This window comes from Pyxicephalus adspersus, chromosome 1, assembly GCF_032062135.1.
Source record: "Pyxicephalus adspersus chromosome 1, UCB_Pads_2.0, whole genome shotgun sequence".
NCBI lineage: Eukaryota > Metazoa > Chordata > Amphibia > Anura > Pyxicephalidae > Pyxicephalus > Pyxicephalus adspersus.
The window spans coordinates 101,964,903-101,984,242 of record NC_092858.1 but is presented as its reverse complement, the minus strand read 5'-3'; the positions used below and the strand labels follow the sequence as shown (position 1 = coordinate 101,984,242).

General features: G+C 40.6%; 1 protein-coding gene and 1 long non-coding RNA gene across 2 annotated transcripts in view; one reads left to right on the top strand and one right to left on the bottom strand.

The window, feature by feature from the left end:
* Positions 1–6,430: 6,430 nt before the first annotated feature.
* On the bottom strand, positions 6,431–10,814 carry LOC140337659 (uncharacterized). The gene is made up of 3 exons (XR_011922112.1): positions 10,567–10,814; positions 7,235–7,289; positions 6,431–6,681 (listed from the first exon to the last, which is right to left on the bottom strand). It is a non-coding gene; the product is annotated as an uncharacterized lncRNA (long non-coding RNA).
* Positions 10,815–11,177: 363 nt separating this feature from the next.
* ARID1A (AT-rich interaction domain 1A) overlaps positions 11,178–19,340 on the top strand; it is a gene marked incomplete in the record, with an annotated part of 29,134 nt that continues 20,971 nt past the window's right edge. The window contains 1 exon segment of the mRNA XM_072421420.1: positions 11,178–12,225. Coding sequence (XP_072277521.1) covers positions 11,557–12,225 — 669 coding nt within the window.

The following is a 19,340-nucleotide window of genomic DNA, read 5'->3' as shown; positions in this document are numbered from 1 at the left end:
GATACATTTCAGGTTCACCTAGGTTTACTGATGAAAGTGTATCTTCTCCAGTCTTCTAGAGGTTTAATAAATCGGGCCCATTGTTCCAGAAGACTCTAATACTAAGCATAGCACATGGCAGTGTAAATGTTATAGTCTGGATCTGTTTTGCTCTTTTAAGGCTTGGAACACTTGCTATAATCGGGTCAGCAATGAATCCTTTATTTTTTTCCAAGTGTGCTTGATGAGATTTTGAAGTCATCTCCCCGAACGTTGAAGCTGAACTCAAAATGAATTTTTCAACATGATGATAATTTGAATCAAACTAGAAAATTCACTGAGGCCTACCCCAATTTGAATCCCAATAAAATGTTGGTGAATTGAAATGAGCAATTCATATGAAAGAAACCCAAAACATCTAGTTAACGAAAGAGTTTTTTTTTACATGGATTACATGTAATTAAGCGATCAATTATGTTGGGGATTGGAGATCATTTATATAAATTCCATTACGTAAGTCAACCATCCCTAAGAACCTTTTATTTATCCACCCCTGAAATTTTTGAGGACTGAGACCAGAGAAAAAGTCCGGATTGCCCCAAAGCAAAAAAAAATCACAAGTTTCTCTGTAATTATTTCCTTGGTTTCTGTGTGCTTTAATTCTTCTCACATCTTCAAATTATAGTATAATATATACAGGTTGACAATCAAAAATCCGGCTATCGATAATCTGGACCCTTCAGCTTCCCGGCATGAATTTTGGATCGCATTTTAAAAACAGGGACTGCAGTACACTGTTTGGCCACTAATGTTTTATGGCGCTGTTCTGCAGAAACAGCTGTTAGCTTGCTTGCTAAACTAAATACACGTTGAGACATCCCTGTTGCCTGCTCCCAGGAACTGTGCCAGATGTCCGCAGGTGCTGCGAGAGGAAGACTGGTCTGTGTATGGAGGTAAGTATAAAAAAAAATCCTGAATTTTCACAAATCCAGCACTCCTCAGGTTCGGAGGTTGGCGGCTTTTTGAATGTCAACCTGTACTTCCAAACTTTCTTTTCACACAAAACATAATTTGTTAAAGTACTTCTGTATTTATTTATTTTTTCATCTTTTGTATACTTTAGGTATGTTCCTTTGCTTGCTCACTTCACTTGGTTTCTGTCCTGTCATGTAAAATATATTTTTTTATCATATGATATAGCAGAGGCATTGCTATTTTCTTCTCTGCCTGATGTGGTGAATTGGCCAGAGGCAGGACAGCACAAACAACATGCCCAGAATTGAGTAGACCAAGCAAGAGTTTATCAGCAATAAAAATTATAGTCAATATGTAAGCAGCAATACTATCAAAGCAGATGTAATACTACCGGTAAAAAAATGCAGTGTAATGTCTAGGATGCAGTATCCAAAATTATTTTTCAGTGTTGGGAAAGTACAGAACAGCAACATAAATAGGCCTACAATAGGTAGAGACGTTTTATCAATATAAATTATAAATATATAAATTAGCATGTACTACTAGAGACACAGTAGCAACCAGAAAATATTTTTCAGTAGCACAGTATGGAAGCGGCTTGAATAGGCCTCAAAATCCAGGAAAGCAGGACAGGTGAAAAATATGAGGCAAGACAAAATTTATGCTGCTTTAAAAAAACTGCCAATCTGTTTTCTACAATAAAAAGTATAGCTTGCCAGCTAAAGCACAGCTATCAAAAAATTACCAGCACAAAGACAATACATAAGCAGGCTGAACAGGTATTCAATGTGAAATCAGGCGTTTTCCTGAAACTGAGGAAGAGAAGAAGCAGAGGTACTAATAGGTGTTAATGCAGTTAATATTTTAATGTAGGAAGAATCAAAATTCCACATTTATTTATTACCACTAGGAGAACATTGTGTAATTGTCTTTTATTCAGGCCTAGTTCATTTTCATAAAAGTCAGTTGGTTCACACTGTGGGCAGGTGGATGTATTTCTCTGGAACAAATCTACCTGCTGTGTTGAAGGCCCTCTAAAGTCCTAAGAAGTATTGGATGGTCAGGAAATATTTGCATAATGCTTTCACTGCAAAAAGTATGGCTAAGTTTTTAGTATTTGCAAATTTTTTCAAATTTGTTTTAAGTTACAGAACAACAAGATGGTTAAAAAAAACATATTCACTGTCTTACCACAGTTACCACCGATCCCCTGATCTCCGTAGAGGTTTTGTGATAATACTATATTCAAAGACTTTGGACTTAACTTGAAAATATGAGTTGTAAATTTTGTAAAAATCATTTTCTCACTTCACCTATTCCTACCCAAGAGAATATTGACCTACTTTTAAACCATTGGTTCATTCTGGATGCCCAGCATTTCACGGGATCTTTGCTTCTACGCTTTTAAAAATCATCTCTGGAACCAGCAGTTACCATTCTTGAGGTACACAAATGATACAATTCTCTAAAAAATTTGGGTCTCTCTGGAATAGTGGCAGGAGATCCACCCTTATTTTTCCATGCATAAGGAATGAAATAGTGTAGCAACCCATTAGTGGTCTATCTCCCTGGTCATTTAAATGTAGGAGTCTTAGCATAGGCAATAGGGCATGATGGGACTCATATGCTAAAAAAATCCCAGTGGTATTTGGAGACAAAGAGAAAACTCATTGTCACTGCTGACAACTTTGTTCTCCAACTGCTCTACCCACCCATAAATATTGCCTTGATTTGGAACGGGTGAAAAATCATCTCCAAAGTCAGTCTACCTTTCTCCAGCTTCTACCGTCTAGCCCACCCTTCTCCTCCTAATTGATGGTTTATTGCTGCCTCTGCACATCAGTGATGAAAGAAGTGGACTGAGGTTCCAAGTGACTCTCTCCTTATTCCTTCATCTGTGCTTTTACTGCATTATTGTCTCGGGTAACCAGGGTGTGAGTTTGGAAGCACATAGTGGCAGCTCGGCATTTTACTTTTTTGTCAGGGGGATCAAAGGGTGCATCCTTGATTAGCAGGCTCTGATGTAAAAAAAAAAAAAAAATCTAGGTATCTCAGAGCCTGCTCTCATTACATACCTACAAAGGTACCTTGTGATCACTTACTGGTCCAACCTCTGCAGCATATTTGTAGTAGAATTCCAGTACATAGAATGTTGCATATTAATTTTTTAGACAGACGGTGTTGGGACTGAACTTTCTCCTTCAGCAAGTCTAATATGACATAGTCCATTATTTAGGTGGATGCCTCATCGTCATGGCAAGATTGTTGGAGAGGAGTAGGTGGGAACATTAGCAATGGTGGTAGACAACTGAGCCTAGGAGGATTTAGGTTAGGTTTTGCAAATAAGCTGTCCTTGCAAAAGGAGAGGCAGAGAAATGTGCTATTTTCTAGCGTACACCTACCTCTCATCATAGTGTTTTTCTTAGGAAGTGAATAGAATACCTAGCTGTAACATATCCTATTGCAACAAGGGGGGGTTGTGTTCAGCTTTTGTGTATACTAGTTACTACACAGCAATGGGTGGTATATACCATAGAAGTCAGAATTGATATCAGTTCACATGCTTTGACTGGCATGTCATATGCTCCTATGATGCCCAAGTATTTTCACTCCTAGGTATCATTGGCTACTAAATTCAACATCACAATTACTAATATTGTGCAAATAACCTTTTAACGCTGCCTCAAAAACCAGTATTATGGTCAATGAGGATACTTTAAGGGCTCTATTTAAAAAAAAAAAAAAAAAAACAGGAACTCTGATATTCCCATAAACATTCCCTCGTGGGAATCAGTTACTGCCATTAAAACACCTAGCAGATTCCCACAAGGTAGTGTTTGATGGAATGTCAGATTCCCTGTTTTATAAATAGAACCTTAATTGAGAATATCTTTCTTAGTTACCTGAATGTTCATTGCACCCTTTTACTGATATGATTTTTTTTAGTATAATGCCATATTGGGATTTAAAGTTTAATGTTGCAAAACTCTCACAGTACATAGTAATATAATAAAAATGTGGAAAAAGTTATTAGGAGTTATTAGTAATTTGGATCTGATATCAGTGCTCAATCTGCACAGTTTGGTAGATTTGCAGCTTATTTTTGTCTAATCGTACAAATGCAGTTAGTTTAGCAACTAATGGCTCCACAAATGTGATTACTGAGAAACTGGAGTCACCAACTGCACTTTGATCCAAACAACATAATATATTTTCTGAAATGTAATAATTGCCCATATTTTTGAGGTCCAGTTGCAGACTGTGGCTTTACCTCAGACTTCTCCGTCAGCCCCTTGTTTTGACATGCTAAATTTTAGTCTTGATTTTTTGGCAGTTTTCGAGGGAGTTCAGACAAATACACAAAATTAGGTCGTAATATGTGTATCTTTTCTAAATCAAAAGTGTAAAATGGTATACAGAAAGATGAACAGGCAAGCAAGCATTGATGAAAAAACACAACAACAATACTGGCAAACAAATCTAAACTTTTTCCCTACTTTAAACATAAAACAATAATTTGCACAATTATTTATTACTTGGCCTCAATTCAGGACCTTAGACATTTCTGCTGCTCCTCTCCTCCCTGCATCCCAGTCTCATCTCAGGGTCAAACATCAAACTTAAATAAACTCCAAACTAAATGATTTCATATAAACTATAAAATCATAAAAATGACCATAGCACTACACCCCTGGAGCATAGAAATAGTTAGGTAATTTTCTGTGTTGTATTACCCCCTTTAAAACAACTGATTTATTTGTATGTATTGTAATATTGTGAGGTATGTGAGACCAATGTAGTGGGTATTTGGCAGCAACCTCCTTTATTTTACCTGGGGAAGGGATTAAAGAACCTAGATTTAGATGTGGTTCATGAAAGAACTGCAGTATCATGGATGGAATAAGTGGGCCAAACACTCAATCCCTTTCCTGATCAAGGATTTGGAGATCCTGGCTGGGAAGCACCTGTGTAGTTTCAATAAAAGGAAATAAACAGGTCAGATGGGATGGAGTTGGAGCTTGGGGCCAGGTGTCTCAGTGAAATGGCCTGAGGGGAAATGGGTATTTGGATGTGCTAACCATACATCAGAGTTTTAGTTGGGACTCTGGAAGCACCCCTGTAGCAAAGGATCCAAACCCTGTGTTTGGGACTGTTAATGTGAGTAACTTTGGCCAGTTTGGCCTTTGTTTAGTTTGCTGCCTAAAGCTTGTGTTCCCTATATGCTCAAGAAAGTTTATTTTGAAGTAAATAAAGCAATTGTTTGGAAAGTATTGTTGGGTGCTGTGTGATACACTGATCCCAGTTCCCTCGAATAATATTGTATGTGTATTGCACACTGTTTATGATTTTTGCCATGAACTTTGTCTCATATTTTCCCCTTCAGCCTCTTTGAATATATGTGGCATATCTTTTGATTTTGAAATAGCCAGCTATCAGTTAAATTTGTAATGGGTGCCTAATATTAGAGACATTTTACATGTGAATTTTTAGTGTGAGTAGGGTCATCTGTGGCAATAGCAAATAGGCACCTTTTGTAGGTAATCCCTTGATATGCACACGCTGTCATAAAGGTATTTATTTGTATTTTACCTGTAAAGCAACTACCTTTTATATAACATTAAATATTTCCTGTGTAAATTATCACTATTTATAGGGCAAAAATGGGAAACTATAGAATCAGCCATGAAGCCGCTACCTATTATAGTTCAATTTATGGATCCATCTGTTCCTCATTGTCTGTTGAAACCCTTTGGTACCTGAACTTGCTTTCATAGCTGGATACTTTATTAAGCCACTTTTCAATTCTATTAGTGAGTGACACAAATCCTACATGTTTAATTTAGGCAAATATACAGTGATGTTTGCTGTACCTAGCAATAGTTTACCTGTTTCAGGACATACAATGTTGTGGCAATTGCAGACAATGCTGGAAATGTGTTTTAATATATTATATACAGAAAAGAATTGTGTAAGTTATAGGGGAGTAGTTATGGAGAAGAGCAGTACAGATAGTATGATAGCAGCCTGTATGTGCAAGTATTATGCACAGGAGAGGCCTTTCCGGGTATATGACACTGGACAGTTTGAGCAGGGAAAAGGGAAGAGAGTATGTTACCAAGTGGTATGTTCAGGTGATAAGTGCAAAACAGATGAATGTGCAGGATATGACCATGCAAAATGCACAGGAGAACAATGTGAAGCCTCTATGTCAACAGGTAATATAAGCAGGAGAGGACCTCTGGAGAGTGTGACTCTGGTCAGTTTGGACAGGGAAGGAGTGCAAAGTTCAAAAGAAGGTAGTATGTGTTTGATAAGTGTATAGTGGGTAGGATGACCAGCAGCATGTGAAGGAGAAAACTGTGAAAGGTATAGTGCCAGGCTGTAAACACAGGAGATCATAGTGGACATTATATTGGCATGTAGTATGAGCAGGAGAGCTGCACAGAGGAAATCATATCTAGTGGTATAAGGAAACTAGTATGTGAATGAGAGAAATGGAGTGAGTATGAGTGTAAGGTTTGAAGATGGGCATTATGTATGAAAAAGTGTGGAAGGTATGAATGATTGGGCAATATGCGCAATTGCAAAAGTGACTTGTATGTGCAGGAAGAGTGTACTTACCTTTACAGTGGGCTTGTGTTGCGCAGATAGCCAGATGAACAGTGTGCAGCAGAGGAGCTGGTATATGACACCCAGAAGCGCTAGATGCTTGCACAAACCAGAGATCTGAAACACAGTAAATTTTTAAGATGTATAGTTAGGTTTATTATACTGTTATTAGAAAGACATTTGCCTTGCATGTATTTCTCTTTCACAATGACCCCCATGATGTTTGGGAAACAACTGTTTCTTTTAGGACTCTATGAATATTTAACTATTTTTTAAAGCAAAAACCAAAGCCTAAAATCTGCAGTTTTTGCTTATCTAAAGCCATGATCACACACCCTTTCAGTCCTAAGTTTTCCTCCTTATGTTTGTAGGAGGAATGTTTTTTACTTCAGGTATCTATGCTACACAGGTGGGCCAACTAGTTGTCCAGGGGCACAGATGTGCAGTTGTGACATCAGTGCAAGGGTACCATAGTGGACTGGCTGATGCAGGCATAGGTGCATTAGATTAGTGGTCTTTGGCACTTTGAAGCAGAACTGGCAATGGACCTGGATAGTAAATTTATATCTTTTTTTTTTTTTTAACAAAGAAAAAGGTGTGGACATTGCAAAAGTGTGTTTCTAATAGGTCATTTATCTTCCCAGATCCTGGGATGTGTAGTGTTGCTCACCCTGGTGTATCTCTGGGTGCAGCAGTGGTCTGTGCAGTGTCAGGAATCTTCAGCTCTGCAGAGACAAAGGCATTAAAATTACTGCTAGAAATCAATGCGTGTTAGTACAAACCCAGCTCCCTTTATTTATCAAACAATTTTTGGTGGTTGGCAGTTAGGTGGCTGGGTTGAGGGTAGCACTCTGAAGCAAATCACAGAGATAGATGCTGTGCATGAGTTAGTGACTAGTGTCCAGGAAGCTATTTCTGTGGAATAGAGACACACCCACTACCGCTATCATGGAATAGAAAAGAGGGCAAACTGTCCTAGTTCTTATGCTTAGTTCTGTGTTAGGATGACAATATTGTTCTTCTGTACATGCAGAATAGAGAATATTGTTACCCTAAACAGGATGTGTCTGGCATAATCATCGGGTAAAAATCTATTTAGACCTGAAGCTATGACAACAGCCATCTGGGAGCCTAAAAGAGGAGTTAAGGGTTGATAAAAGCACACGGCAACTGTGACAATTATCACCAGAGGCACGCTGTGAGCACAACTTGTTTCGGAAATGGATAAAAAAATGTTTAGTTCTGCTTTAAATAAAATAGTGGTTATAACAAAAACACTTTAAACATTCCCTATTCTGAACAAAACTGTAAACGCTACTGCAGTAAAGACTATCTTCTCATTACTCCAGAAGTCAAATACATTATCTCAATTTCCTACCTGGGTAGATAAGTGACACTTTGCCTAAAGAGAAAGGGGATAAAAACAATGCATGCTGCAGTCACCCTGGTTGCTCAATGGATGACGGCTGGATTGTGTCTTTCATTGTAACAAACCCACCTTATTCCCAGCATGCAGAGAAGTGCTTTCACTTGTGCACAGTAAAGCACAGCTATAATTTTATTGAATAGGACAAGTGAATGATAATTTAATTGTTTCACAAAGGTGTCACTGTGGTTTTTATTGTTCTAACAGTTGTCTTTGCCTTCCCTGCAGCTAATTAACAAACTCCCCCTCACCCCAGGATGTGAATTCCATGAAGCATGGTGGTGCTGATCTCTGGCTTTCTACTTTGCTAGACAACATGAGGTTTGTATGTTCTGCTTCCAGCACAGACTGAACCTAACTTAGGGCCTATACTTTGAGCTCCTAGAAAAGAGGCTTTTTGTACATTGTCCTTTTTGGACAGCATTATTTTAGGTTACATGCAGAAAGTCTGTAAAGAAATTCTTTACATTAGCAAGATAGTGTAAACAGTACAGTACTAAAAATTGAAGCAATCTAAATGTGTGTGAGAGGCCTTTAGCAAATGCTATATGAAAAGCTCAGTGAATGAGCACACCTTCAAATGCAGACTGCAACCCTGACCCCTTTGCTGTTTCCAAATATAATTCTTTTAAACATGGGAAAGGTAGATTTGTCATTGTACAACTTGCACTAGGCCTTGTTCTGGGAAACCGTTTTGACTATAATGCTATTTATCGTTGTTTTTTCCCAATAATCACACACTTTTACATGGGATTTAATTAGAAAAATGTATGAATCTTGAATAAGAGTTCAGCCTTGGGTACAATATGTTCATAATAAGAACATTTAAAGTCATTGTACAAAAAGGCAGTATGAGAAGTCAGTGAAATCATTTGTAATCAGGGTCAGAGTCTCAAAAGTATTGAAGGCGACTGAACACCATGATATACAGCTAACACTTTATCGCAAGCTTTGGCAAACTGCTAATGGGTAAACCAATAGTCTTCAGATTACCAACAAAAAGGCATTGTGGTGGACGAGTGTATTACAGCCAGGCCTGGATGAAACTGCAAGATTCTGGGTGGGTGAGTGAGAAATATTCCTTATATGCCTAACCAGACCTAATGTTTTTTTGGTGACTGAAATAAGCTATCCCCTTGTCAGATGTGGAAATGATGCCATCTTTAAACAAAAATATGACAAAGCATGGTGCTAAGAAAGGTGCTCTTCCTCAACACTGCAGGGAATCCTGAAATAATATTATTATGATGGTGTATGTTACTTACTTACTTTGTTACTCATACAAATAAAGGTAAGCTTGCAGCAGCTGATGCCTCCTGAAGCTTAGTCTCCACTGGCTCTGGTTAAGTTTCAGGTAGTGTGGCAACAAAAAACACAACATGCTTCAATTCAGAACACACGAGGCAAAGTGACTTTATTAAGGGGGAAAGTAACTGAAGCATCCGTGAAGACTACCAAAGTGTTTGCCGTGCATTTCTGTTGCATTGGAATATGTGAATGACTGAAGCTATGGAGACTAGGCCTCCGCATCCAGCTCCATATTATGAATGATACTTTACACAAGCAGTGCTGAAGCTTACTGATGTCTGTTTGCCAGCCTTCGTTTTGTTTTCTTAGGCTAGGCTTACTATTTCAAAGCTTTGTAGTAGCCTGATGGTGTTATAGCAGCTGATGTGAGATGTTTATTATTATTGTTGGTCTTTGTGGTTTCCTATAATGAATATTTAGGTCATATTTTACCCTATTTCAGAGTCTATAGAAGTGTACAGTAGTAATCAGCGGAGGATACCAAAGTGCCCTTGTTGGTGTGTTGTGACCAATCGGTATGTTACTGTAGTAGTATAAGGTGAATTGCCATCAAGTCTCCAGATTACATTTACAATGTTTAATGCTTTAATTTGGAGATGTCATACAATCTTGTGCTATGTCTTTTTAGGTCTAGGTGTTGATGTTTAGGCACACAAGGTGTTGTATGGCCGCCTTTTCACACACATGTCAGCAGTGTGTACACAGCCCGCGCTGCCTCTGTAGACAGACGTGAGAGCTCTCCTGTCCGCTGGCGCGGCCCTCTTCATTCTGCTGCCTCCTCCCTCCTTTGTCTAGAGACCCATTTACCCGCCCCTGCTCACAGATGCCAGCGATCCACTCCGGGCTTTGTGTGCGGCTCTAGCTGCCCCGGTGCATTGTGGGCCGTCCCGGCCAGTCTGTGCGCCTGAGAATGAGGGTCCGGGCACGACAAGGGCCCCTCCCCCCGGCGCTCTGGCTTTTCTTTGTGCCAATGTCTGGGGTCAGGGGGGAGCTGGGCTGCCTAAACCCGATACGCAAGCTGCCATTCCGCCTGTGGGGGTGCAGGGCGCTGTCACTGAGTGGCTACAGAGCGCCTGTCCTTATATTATATTTATAAGTGATTTGGTGAAACTTTAGTAGTGTTTTACTGTATGGCGGTGTGTTTTATCACACAATACGCGCCTTGTGCTGGTACACGTCGACGTGTGTTACTAAGCATGTACACATATGTGCACACACAGCCTACACACATCAGGCTACATAGCGCTCCCAGGCTGGCGCACACACACCTTGTGACGTCCTCGCGTTCTCAGACGCCCTACGACGTCACGTGATGTGCCTCCCTCCGGGTTCCCGCGCTCCTCCCCGGGTCTTACTGCCTTCATTTGCCTTTCATGTAGGCTGATAGGAAAGAGTCGGATAACTCCAGGCCGTCACTCCACGTCCAGGTCTTAGTGTCCGGCTCTTCTTGTTGATTCTGTGATCCGGCGCCGGCCCTCGCTCCCCTTCGCATTGTATTGGAATCCCTGAGCCGACTCCACGTTCCGGGCTTTGCATAGCCTGGGAAAGCGTTATCCTGCCATCTTGAATCCAGCTCCGGATTTTCCTTGTCTATGCCAAGCTCTCCAGCCTGTGACCCGGCTCCCACTATCCCGTCCTGCTATAGCCATTTAGGAGGCCGGCCCATATCCGGGTCTTGCAGCCTCCGCTGCTCTATGCATGCTTCAGGGCTGTTCTCTTCTTGTACCCAGAATATGGAGGCACCATGCAGCGCCCACCTATAATGCACCTCCTGGGTATTGCCTGTGACTGTGTATCAGACATCCTAGTTCGGGTCTGAACTCCACTGTCCTGCCTGTGTTTTTTTTTCCCCAGTGGGCCGGTCACAGATCTAGTTCCAGTTTTTGTGTGATCCAGTTCCGGGATTTGCAGCATCTCCTCAGACTGAGAGTGATCCAGCGTCCGGCCTTTCCTTCCCGTCCGTGATTCCAGTCCGTGATTTTCTCTGTGTGGGATTCTTGTGCAGGAAGCTGCCAGCCCGGCTCCCTCCTCGTGCTCCACTAGCCGGGTCTTGCGGCCTCATCCTCCCCCAGTCCAGGACACCCAGCTCCGCGCTTTGCGGCCTGTCTCTCCTCCTCCTCTCTCGGTAAAATGGCCTCTCCTCCTCCTCTCCACCGCCTCGTGTCCGACTAAGCGGCTCCCCCTCCCCTCCTGTCCGATCCTAGCCCGACACCCGGGGGGGGAGGCCACCTCCATCCCCTCTTTCCTCACAGCGCTTCATGGCCGCCCAGGTAGCCCCGGCCTCTGGCCCCAGTCTTGGGGGAACCCCGCCCGCCGCCGGTCCCGAATTAAAGAAGAGCCCCGGGGACCCACCTCCGTCTTCGGCCGACTCTCAAGCCGAGGCTCCAGCTCCGGCCTCTACAGACTCTGACCCGCCCGAGGCGGCCAACGGGACCCGAGCGACGTCGGCCTCTTCGCTTCAGGAGCCAGGGGATGCGCCTGCGGCCTCCGCCGCCTCATCGCACCCGCCCGGTGGATTCCCATTCTCCTCGTACAACCGAGGAGTGTTTCAGCCTGGCCTCGGCCTGGACTACCAGCCTCCCAACGAGGCCTACAACTCTTATCCTGCCTACCCGAATCGGGCCTACCAACCGGGGTACCCCCCGCCTCGCCCTACTGCTTCCACAGGCAAACCCCAGGCTCCGGCCTACCCTCCCCCTCCTCCTCGATTCGGGCCCGCGCAGCCAGCAGCTGCTACACCGACCCTGAACCAGCTCCTCACAGCCCCCAGTCCCGGCCGAGGGTATCCGGCCTACCCGGGAGGAGACTACTCGGAGCAGCACAAAGGACCTGAAGGCTATGCAGCCGGCTGGGCCGCAGGTCAGAGAGGAGTTCACCCGCCCGGGAGCCCAGGCAGCAGCGGGCAGGCCATGCCCAGGACGTCTCAGGTAATCAGCGAATATGTGGCGTATGTGGGGTTCTATAGATAGGGGGTGGGGGGTTGGTGAATCACACATTGCCATGTGAGCTGTGTATGGACACATCGCCTTATTGTGTGCATGATGTTTGTTTTGTTCTCGGACAGGATCCGCATCGTGCGAGGGGATGACCATTGTGTGAATGGGGCCCATCCGTGTACATGATGGGCGTTGTATCCCCACAAGAGACTCACAACCCGGGGGGGGGGCACGATGGGCCATAGAAAGTGTACGAGTTCCAGCTGAAAGAGGAAGATTGTATGAGGGAAGTGAGAGCCGTATTGTGCGGGCAGGTTATAGACAATGAGCTCGGCAGTGTTCAGGCCTCACCAGGCGATTCCCCCCTCTGCTTTGTGACTGGAGGGGCAACAAACCCCCCGGATGTGTGGCCCCTACAAGTCAAAGTAGCTTTGTGATCGCAGGGGGAGGGCTGTGTGTGTCACCTTGTTATTCCAAATACACATTTGTATGGGGGCTGTATGTAGTATTTAAACCGGGGGGGGTACTTTGTTCGGTCAGGAGATAAAAGTGCCAATTTATGTTACCTTGATTTTATACAAAGTGTAAATGGAATAATAATATAACTTCTGGGATCACTTATGGTACACTTCTATTGTGTGAGAATAACATTGTGCCCTTTGGAAGTGGTCCCCCCCACACACCATGTGCATCATCTCCTCCTATCTGACCACAAGGAATGTGACAATCATTATTATATTATTTACACACATGTAAGATTTGAAACACTTTCAGGCTTGTTGTAAATATTTTGTAGATACGGTTAATTTGATTGTTTTTGTTTTAATGTTAGAGGTCATTCTTGTGGTAGTCTTAAGTGTTATCAATTTGCCCTTTAAATGTATCTTTTAACCCTTAGGGTTGCTGGTTTTCTAATCAGTGTGCCATATACTTGGTTTGGTGGGCTCTATGTATGATTCCTGGCTTTAGCCTTAAGAGTCAGATTCCCCCTTTGTGGCACAAGGAAAGAATGTTTTGTCAGGCTGCACAGACTAAGGCACTTCTACTAAGAGTCCTATACAAAGTAACTTTAGTACATTTTACATCCTGATAGATTGGAAGAATTGGTAGCAACAGATTCTATACAATGTCAAAACACCACAGAACATTCCACTGAAGATTTTGTTTTAGGTGAATGAAATATATATTCGTTCTGTGCACTCCCATGCAGTTACACTATTTTGATGCTTCCAGTTGTGCAGGTGAGAGTGGATTTTGTTTTGGTGTTAGCACTAAAATTTGTTTTTTACCTCCTAGCCAGAACTTTTATATTTACTCTTGGAGCTTCTACATGGGCACCCTTACGTAAACACATTACTTGGTGTATCTTCTTTTTTTTTGTCACTTTAAATTTTTTATGTAATTAGATTTAGGAGATAAAGGAAAAATCAGCAAAATTTAAGGTTTCTGTGGTTAGAGTTCCTAATTGGGATCACAACTGAAAACAAGGTAACTTGTGTTTTCTAGTTGGATGTAGTTACCAATTTTTTTTTTTTTTTTTGGGAGCATTTTTAAGTTCTGTAATAAATACTCTGTGTAGAAATGTGAGTACATTTACACTTGTTTTTAATGCAATTGAATGTTAACATTTCATAGGTGTTTTGCACATTTTACTTCACCAAATTTTTCAATCTCCATGCCAACAAAATTTCTACAAATGTCTGATTACAAAATACTTCAGTTTTGCAAGCAGATTCAGATTTATCATTGTTATGGTTTTATATGATCATACAGTGGGCAAGTTTATCCTCTTTAAACCGCAAACCCACAAATTCAACCTATGAGGTGGTAGGATGTCTTGATTCATGAGGTCTAGTTTGTTAGGGTTTTTTTTTTTCAATAGTTGTAACAGACTAGAATTTGTCCTGTAGATGGCTTTGGCACTTGGTGAATTAATAGGGTTTGATTATTTACACATCAAATGCACCTTTGAGGTTGCCACAGCAAAAAAAGAAAAACTGTTGCAGTAATTGATTGTGTTTGGCAAGCAGTGAATTCTAGAACTGAGTTGGCATCTTTCATACTAAATCTTTACTTACCCTGAACAGGCCAATACCAAAAATAGTCACCAAATTAAAATAAGACTCCTAAGATCGATCAACATAGTTAATTGATAGGTTCTTTTACATGATTAGGTTTCTGATATTTACTGAATATTCTTTCTTTAGGTTTCTTTTGCAAGGTTGCTTGCAAACTTTTAGTATTGGTTATGGAAGCTTTGGTGTCCTGGTAGGCGCATGTGTTATGACACATCATGAAGCTGTATTTTCTGCACCTATGTCTCTTCAGATGGTAAAAGCTACACAAACAGTTCATATAAAGGAGCTGTTTCACTTGCAAAGAATGCACATTTCTGTTCATCCAGTACCAAGTGAAGGGCAGGAGATCTTATTTATCTGTGCTGTACTTCTGTAAAGCTCAATATACATGGGCTGATTTTTTTTTTTTCTTCTGATATAATTACCAGTCCAATAATATGATTGGAAAGCCTTGTAATCAGAAGTTATTTTAAAGTTTGAATGCTTATAAGCAACTGTTCATATACATTTTACATTGTGTATACAATCTTTTAAGCAAATGATATTGGGAGCTCCCGTTTACTGGTGCATACTCACCATGCTCATGTGGTTCACTCCATACCTACCCCCAATGATCAGAAGAGCAAATTAGAACTTGATTTACATATGTATGCAAGTCAGTCTTATGTGTTTAATGGGCATAAAGGCCAGGTTATTACATTTAGGGACTAGAGGTTACTAATGAAAATATTATCTTTCACTTCTGGTATACTTATATCCAGGACAGTCTATTGTAGTCATTGAAATGTGTCATTCTTTTGTGCACGCTTTTAAATAAAATTCCCATATTTTGGCATAATTTGTGTTGATAGAACAACTTGCTTTAGCTATTAACACAATTTCACACAATTTCTCGAGACTGACCACTACCTCCTTTTTGTAACATAGTTGTTGCAAATGGAATGGCTGTATGTTTTGTGATGCTGGGTAAAAATAAATATGGGATCCTTAATTTCTGACTTATTTTTGAAGGTTAAGGTTTCTTTGACTGTCTACCTTTCATTGCTACCAAAATGGAATCGATGCATTCATGGTATTAGATGACAACCTTGGGGTTACACCTTCATGACAATTTGCCATTGAGAAATCCAAATTGTTTGCCCTGGCACATTCTTTACATGTATGTTTGCAATGCGCCCCTGTAGTTCACTAAAGCCCATGTGACAACACAGAATTTCCAACAGGAAGATACAGAACAAAGACCATTAAGACTGTATCACTATAAATTCATTGAAAGCTGTGGATATGGGGGGAGGTAGACTTTAGTGATTGGGTTTAAAAGAAGGTTTGAACAAATAAACATTTGCTAATGTTACAATTTCAAACCTGAGACACAACTCTAAATGGCACCTGTACAATTATAGGGTTCTCTAACGTACCTGTACTACAACGTGTTTAAAAATACATGCCGTGTGCTATTTCCCAAAAGTAGTACAGACTTAGATGTTTATATAAAGATGTAGTTTACCTTTATCTCTAAACATATCTCATACCTTGCTTTTAGCTAGCTCTTTCAATCCAATATTACTTCCCCAATCCTTGCAACCTTTGTGTCTCAGTACTGCTCATTTCCAGCCTTTTGTCAGCTAAATTCTTGCTACATGTGCTCATTCCAGCAATCAGTGCTTTGGATTACTTTCTTGATAGGGACTGTGGTGACCATGCCTGTGCAATGTTCAGCTAAACCACTTGTACTCCCTACAAAGGGATCAGGGTGACAAACAGGCGCACACCTAGACAATAGTTCTATAAACATTTATAGTGGGATTAATAGGTGGTTTTTTTTTTTTATATATATATATATTTGCAAATTTAAAAATTATGTAGATGTATTTTAAAGAGCTTTTTGCGAAATGGACAAATAGTGGGGAAATCGAACAGAATTGTAGGTATGCTACTGAGGGGGAAGCATACCTGATTCCACTGTATAGGTTTTTGTTTAAGACCTAATTTAGTATCTTGTGCTGGAAGCCTCATTTAGAGGCTGGTAAAAAGATTGTAAAGGGTTTAAGGGATAAAACATTGGAAGAAACTGAAAAAAAAATGTATATTGAAGCCTTCAAATATATTAACTGTGTGCAGGTTCAGGAAGGCAGTATTTTCAATATGAAGCCTCAGATTAGCAGGAAAATTCAAAACTATCCGCAAGATATTTTTTTTCCTTTAGCAAACTTGAAGGTGATGTTTGGAACAGACTTCCAGCAATGTCAGAGTTAGTCAAGAGTAAATGAAATATAAATATGCATTGGGCAAACCCACTTCTGTACCCTGTCCATCTTGGTAAGTTTTGTATGTTGGAACACTCCTGTTGTTTCCCCACAAAAGCAGTGACAATGGGCCCTCACATCAGATGTACGGAACCACAAACTGAGTCTTCTTGGGAAATTCAAAAAATAATTGGTTAATGTGTATTTACAGCTGAACTCCACAAATTATTTATCCACAGTATTTATGAAAGAGGAGTGTTGACTGCCCAGGATGTGACTATGTAACATCCCTCCCCTTTTCATAGCATGTGGGAGAAATCCTGTAGTACTGAAATAATAATTTCAACACAGGATGGTATTAAGGTGTACCAGTTTTTCTTTCTCTCTGTGACTGATGCACTTCCTAATTTAGATAAATATGGGGGGGGCTTTAGTCTAACCTTCACTTTTCTAGAGTACTTAGCTCTTTGCAATGTGAAGTTTGTTGAAAATTAGACTGCAAACTTTACATTTGTTACACATATGTTAATTTGGAAACTGCATTACAAAAGTAATGTTTCCGTGTGATTATCCAAGCCCAAGAATTGACCTGTCTTTTATATGAAAGAATTTGGTGTTCAACCCCCCCCCTTAAGGTATTGTTTCTTAGTGGCATCAGAATATTTTGTATATGTTTGCACCCAGATGTTTTTCATGGAACTGCTAAAGCAGAATTAACTGTTTTTCTATTTGTTCCTAATTTCATAACATTAGCACAGTTTATTTTTAGGGCTTGACATTGACACTGGAATCTTTAGGTTCTGACCAGCTTGCCCAGCTTGGAGGTCAGACATTTTTTTTCTACTGTGTACATCAAGAAAAACTCCGGCCTTTAGGCCAGATACAGCCTAGCCTGTAGTTCGTTCCGGTCTAATGCTCCCCTATTTACTGCGGCCGGCTTTGATACTTCCACCGCCGCGGTAAATAGAACGCTTTCTGAAGGGAAATCCCTCTCCTCCACAATGCATACGGAGGAGAGGGATTTCACTTCAGGGGGTGTTCCCTGTTGGGTGGAGCCATTAGGGTGGCCTAGTGTGCTTCTGCCCACCCCTGAAGTAGCATAGTGGCTGAAATCAATAACATAAAAGTTTGCCGACCCCTGCTCTAATATCTTCTCCCCCAGTAGGAGACAGTAAAGGGGCTGAAATGAGCAGACGAGATGTTGGGAAGCCTTTTAGGAATTCAATTTAGGATAGAATACACAGTAAAAGTGGAGAAGGGTTATAACCCTAAAAGGAGTAAACCTTACGGGGATTCTTAAGATCCTCTGACAAAATGGTCAGAAAATCTGAAAATGAAAGTGTTTTGATTTGATTGTGTTTCAAATTCAGGTGAATCTTTTAGACAGATGTTAAAGCATCCTGTTGTGTGTTTTTTAAAGGGAAGCTTATTAGTAATATAAGCCATCATTGCCGACCTCTCGTTTTGAAAATGGCAGTCTGTTTAGGTGTTAAGTGTAAAATTCTACTGTAACTTGATTTGGCCTTTTCTACTGAGTATAGCTGGACAGAATAACAAATGCAGGTAACAGTAAAGTGCATCTCAACTTGTTTTTGCTTTAAAAAAAACAAAAAAAAAAAAACCTTCCCATCATGTATTTTGAAATTGTGCATTACTACCCGTTGATCTGACTAACTAGTTGAGGTCTGCTTTGTCACAAAACCCTTACTGAGAGCTTTTGTTTTTATGCTACAAAATAAAGACCACATTATTGCCAAACAATCTAAATCCTATCAATAGAAATTAAAAGGTACAAGACTTAAAGTGGAACTAAACTCGCGGGTGGTGAGCTGCTGCAATAACCAGCAAGTATGCACAGCACCCTTGCACCGATTATGGCACAAACTTACCTTGTGCAGTCACCCTGCAGTGATGACAGGTCCACGTCTAAACTGCTAGTTTTACTAAATTTGGGTAGGATTTTTTTTCACTGCTGGGTTTTTTTTTTCCTGAAAAATTTAACAAAATGAACCAAATATGAAAAAAAAAAAATGTCAACCTCCACACTGCAAGAATAAGCAGCTAATGTGAGACCACAGGCAAATCTGGAGGCTAGTTACTTAATCTTTTTTTATTTATATTTTGATTTAAAAAATCGGAGCACATTTTAAAGTAGTACCTCATGCAGTAAAGTATTTTCTACGGATGGGTTAAATCTTCAAATGTGATGTCATTCTTGAAACTTTGAAAGTTGGCAGTGGGGATTCCACAGGCCATAGCTTTATTTCCTAAGATAAACTCTATGGGATTGTCAATTAAAAGGGGGGCAGAACGACAAATGCCCAGCCATAGCATCTTGGCACAGGGAAATTCTTTTTTTTTTTTTCTGGCGCACATTTTACTATCCTGTTAAGCAGCATGTCAAAAAGGTGTTTTTTTTTTTTTTTTTTTTATGGTGTCTGATTCAGACCCCATCCCATTAAATATGGGAATAAAAAAGAAAATGAATCAGTCACAAAAAGGGTTGCGGAAAAGTTTGCTTTTTCACAATTGGATAACTAAGCCTTAACTTACCCGGTGTAGTGAAATATGTCATTCTTTGGGTCACATAGAGGGTGGAGTATGGCCCTGTGTAAGCTATGACTTAAACAACTCAAGGCATACACAATGGAAAATAAAGTATATGCTCTTTATGAGCCAGGGCTGTCATCTAAAACTTATTTATATGGTTTGTCTTCAAGATGACTGGACTTAAGCTCACACCAGTAATATTTCCCTGGGAAATTTATAGGGTGGAGAGTTT